Source organism: Pygoscelis adeliae, unplaced genomic scaffold (assembly GCF_000699105.1).
Source record: "Pygoscelis adeliae isolate BGI_AS28 unplaced genomic scaffold, ASM69910v1 Scaffold356, whole genome shotgun sequence".
NCBI lineage: Eukaryota > Metazoa > Chordata > Aves > Sphenisciformes > Spheniscidae > Pygoscelis > Pygoscelis adeliae.
This window is the reverse complement of record NW_008824949.1, coordinates 6,011-9,567: the sequence shown is the minus strand read 5'-3', so window position 1 is coordinate 9,567 and position 3,557 is coordinate 6,011. Positions and strand designations below refer to the sequence as shown.

General features: G+C 37.8%; 1 protein-coding gene across 1 annotated transcript in view; it reads right to left on the bottom strand.

The window, feature by feature from the left end:
* RAD51B (RAD51 paralog B) overlaps window positions 1–3,557 on the bottom strand; it is a 411,873-nt gene that overhangs the window by 402,312 nt on the left and 6,004 nt on the right. The window contains exon 4 of the mRNA XM_009325571.1: window positions 1,536–1,652. Within this exon, the coding sequence (XP_009323846.1) occupies window positions 1,536–1,652 (117 nt within the window). The remainder of the gene's footprint in view (window positions 1–1,535; window positions 1,653–3,557) is intronic.

Here is a 3,557-nt window from a genome sequence, read left to right as displayed (position 1 = left end):
TTGGTAACACAGCTAGGCCTAAATATGAAGAAAATATTAATTCTGCCAGATCAACGTAAGTTCATGGATGCGTTCTTAAACATTTTTATGAGGACCTGAATGGTGTATATTCCTGTACGTCATACACAAAAAGAAATACTCAGAATCTTTAAAAAGTAATATCCCCTCATTACATAACAGTTTACTAGAGCAGAAACTGTTCTAGTCTAAACTCAGTGTTGCTTAAACACTAATACGTTTTAAGTCACTACCAGATTTCATAAGGGATTTCTATCTGAGATCAAAACCAATGTAGTTTGATTATAGAGTGTGTAAAAAATGTATTTTCCTCATAGTAAGATTTTCATAACTTCTCACTTCTACTCCTCTACTGTGGCAAATTGCCACAGTAGATAAAGAAAAGCACTTGGTAAGGACTGTTAAAGTGTTCGAGGAACAAAATGGTTTCAACCTGTCTAAATTCAGAGCATAGGGCACACAATATATATTTTTCCACTCATTTCAAGTGCACAGCTGAGTTCAGAACTTTACTTTAAGAAGGCAGGTATGGCCACATTGCATAAAACCAATGTCCATATAGCTTTGGATTCTTTCTCTACCAAAGGCCTACAACAGATGGCTAGGGGAATAACATAAGAACAGTGCACACGTATATTGATACTCCCTCCAATATATACATTTCTCCATCTCCAAATTCCTAAGCCAGAGACTGCATCTTTGTATTTTTATAACACTCAATGAGTCCTATGAGCATCTACACAAATCCTGTCTTTCCAGATTATAGAACCTATGCAAGTTATTATCACTTTCTGTGAGGCCATAGAGAAATACAGGTACTAGAAGATGAAGTGCTCCCTTGTTCTTAAAAGAAATTTCTAAGCAAAAAAGTAGCATTGCATCCAAAGTCCAGACAGTGACAGAGTTACAGATAGACAGACAGATAGATACGCAATTTGTAGTGTTGCAATGTATGAGCATATAATACAGGCCTTAATTACAGTCTTCTTTAAAAAGAACGCATTACATATTTATTGCATAAATTAGTTACGTTTATATATAAAAGCTCTGTAAAGTCATTCTCATGCCTATATGCTTCATGCTTTTGTCCTAATTGCTTATTGTACCGTCATAAAAACTAATCACTTGGTAAAGTCAGAATGAGTCAGTATTAAAAGGACAGACTCCTGATTCAGTACCTTGTGTTCTAACTACAAAACCACACTGCAACTTTCCCACTGTAAAATCCAGCCAACAATTCTCCCAAATTTCCTGGGAAAATTTTCACTTTTTTAAAGGAAAATAGGATCATCAAATTTTTTAATTCCTTCATTTTCTTACTTACCTGACATGCTGGGGAAAAAAAAACCAATGAAAAAAAAAGTGCAGCTTCTACCAATTAAAAAAAAGCACTCCTCATCCAAAAATTTTTTTTTTTTTGCATTCAAAGCACCTGACACAAAACAGTCCAACCTATCTGTGACTTTTGACTTCTAGGTGTGATGTGCAACTGCAGTAAAATGTATTAAACAAGTTACCTCTGTGAGGGATCCACAGGGCACTCCACCATGCAAGACTTTATCCAAACTATGCAGCGTGGTGGATAAAAAGGCTGAAGAGGGATTGGCAGACTTCCTCAGTTTCATTTCATAAGCCTACAGAAGGAGAGAAAAAAGCAAAAGAAAACAAACACACAAATCAGAAAATGCTTTTTTTTTTTTTAATGGAAATAGCAAACTTCTCGCATTTGCTTTCATCAACCTGGAATGACTTAACACTTGCCAATGAGCAAACCATTCCTATCTTCAGCTATAGCCCTCTTCTTAGTTCATCACCCTTCCTTGCATTTATATCCCATTTATAGCTTACAGAGTAAAATTAAGTTTGTTGTATCTCCCTCACCACAATATTAAATAATAAGCCTTTAATAACGATGTGTCAAAGGTTTTCTCTGCTCCTATTCAACAAGGCTTGCTTTCAACCCATAAAACTCCAACTTTTAAATAAGTAAACACTATATGTATGGTTAATGACCAATGCAGAACACTCACATGAAACCTAAAACCAAGAACTCCCTGGCCAACGTTCACTACCAATTTGAAACTACCTGGGTTGAAGGAAAGGTTTGCTAAAGATTCCCAAGTCTTTGAACAAGCCGGGGCTGATCCTGTAGCCATTCATAATTTCCCACTTTTGTGAGGAAGACTAGTCAGAAAGACAGGACAGGTACAGAACTGAGAATAGTTGAATTCCTAGTTCCTCCACTGAGGAGAGGAACTGGCCCAAGACCAGAATTCTAGTTCATAAGAATTATTTTCATTTGGAGAATCAATTTAAACCAGGCAAAGAAGAAATAACAAAATGGAAATGCTGATCTGGAAACACCAAAACATGATGTTTCCAAAAGAAACAGGTCTTGCTCACACCTTGCAGACATCTGCTAAAACTGACACATTCCTCAATCACCGAGCATCCTGAACATCAGAAGTTTGATTTTTAAAAGGAACAGTCCAAGATCTAAAGGTTGTTGCTCTAGTTATAGTTAAGAGTTTCCAGAGGTTTCAGACGCCTGGCCCAACAATAAAGATTCTCGAAGCCCTGTCACAGCATACTGCCATAACCTGCCATGACTGACCACTCCAGAAAACCTGGTTTCTCTATGCCTGAGAGAAATGCAGGCATCAGATTTATCCCAGTCTTAAGATAGTCTGCTGGGAGTGTGGTGTACTATGGAAGAACCTCCACAGGGAATCATTGATAACTAAGTAAATAACCACACCGTTGAATCCTAGATGTTTTAGTCCATACTTGTTGGGCCAACAAGTGAGCATTTTTTGCTGAAGCTGATCAGAAAAATCTCCAGCTAGTTCTACCAGCAGGCTAAGATACAATAGCTTGTTCCTTCCTTTTTTTATGCTACAGTTCTTCCCTATGTTATGACAGGTAGCATATTAGAATAATATTTTAAATTCATTCAGACCTTCTCTGTTCTTCAGTTCTATTGAGGAGAAATACAAAAAATAGCTTTCAAGACACAGAACAGGCCAATAGAAAAAACAATTAATTTTACCTCACTCTAAAATTTTACCCAGTGATTTCTGTATTTAACACACTGTACTGGTTTTGGATGGGATAGAGTTAATTTTCTTCCTAGTAGCTGGTACAGTGCTGTGGTTTGGATTTAGGATGAGAATAATGTTGATAACACACCGATGTTTTAGTTGTTGCTAAGTAGTGCTTACACTAGTCAAGGACTTTTCACCTTCTCGCATTCTACCGACGGAGAAGGCTGGAGGTGCACAAGAAGCTGGGAGGGGGCAGCCAAGGCAGCTGACCCAAACTGGCCAAAGGGATATTCCATACCATGCGATGTCATGCTTAGTATATAAACTGGGGGGAGTTTATATACTCCCGGGGGGGAGCATATACTACAACCGGGGGGCGGTGACCGCTGCTCAGGAACTGGCTGGGCATCCGTCGGCGGGTTGTGAGCAATTGCATTGTGCATCACTTATTTTGTATATTCTTTTATCATTATTATTATTATTATTATTATTCTT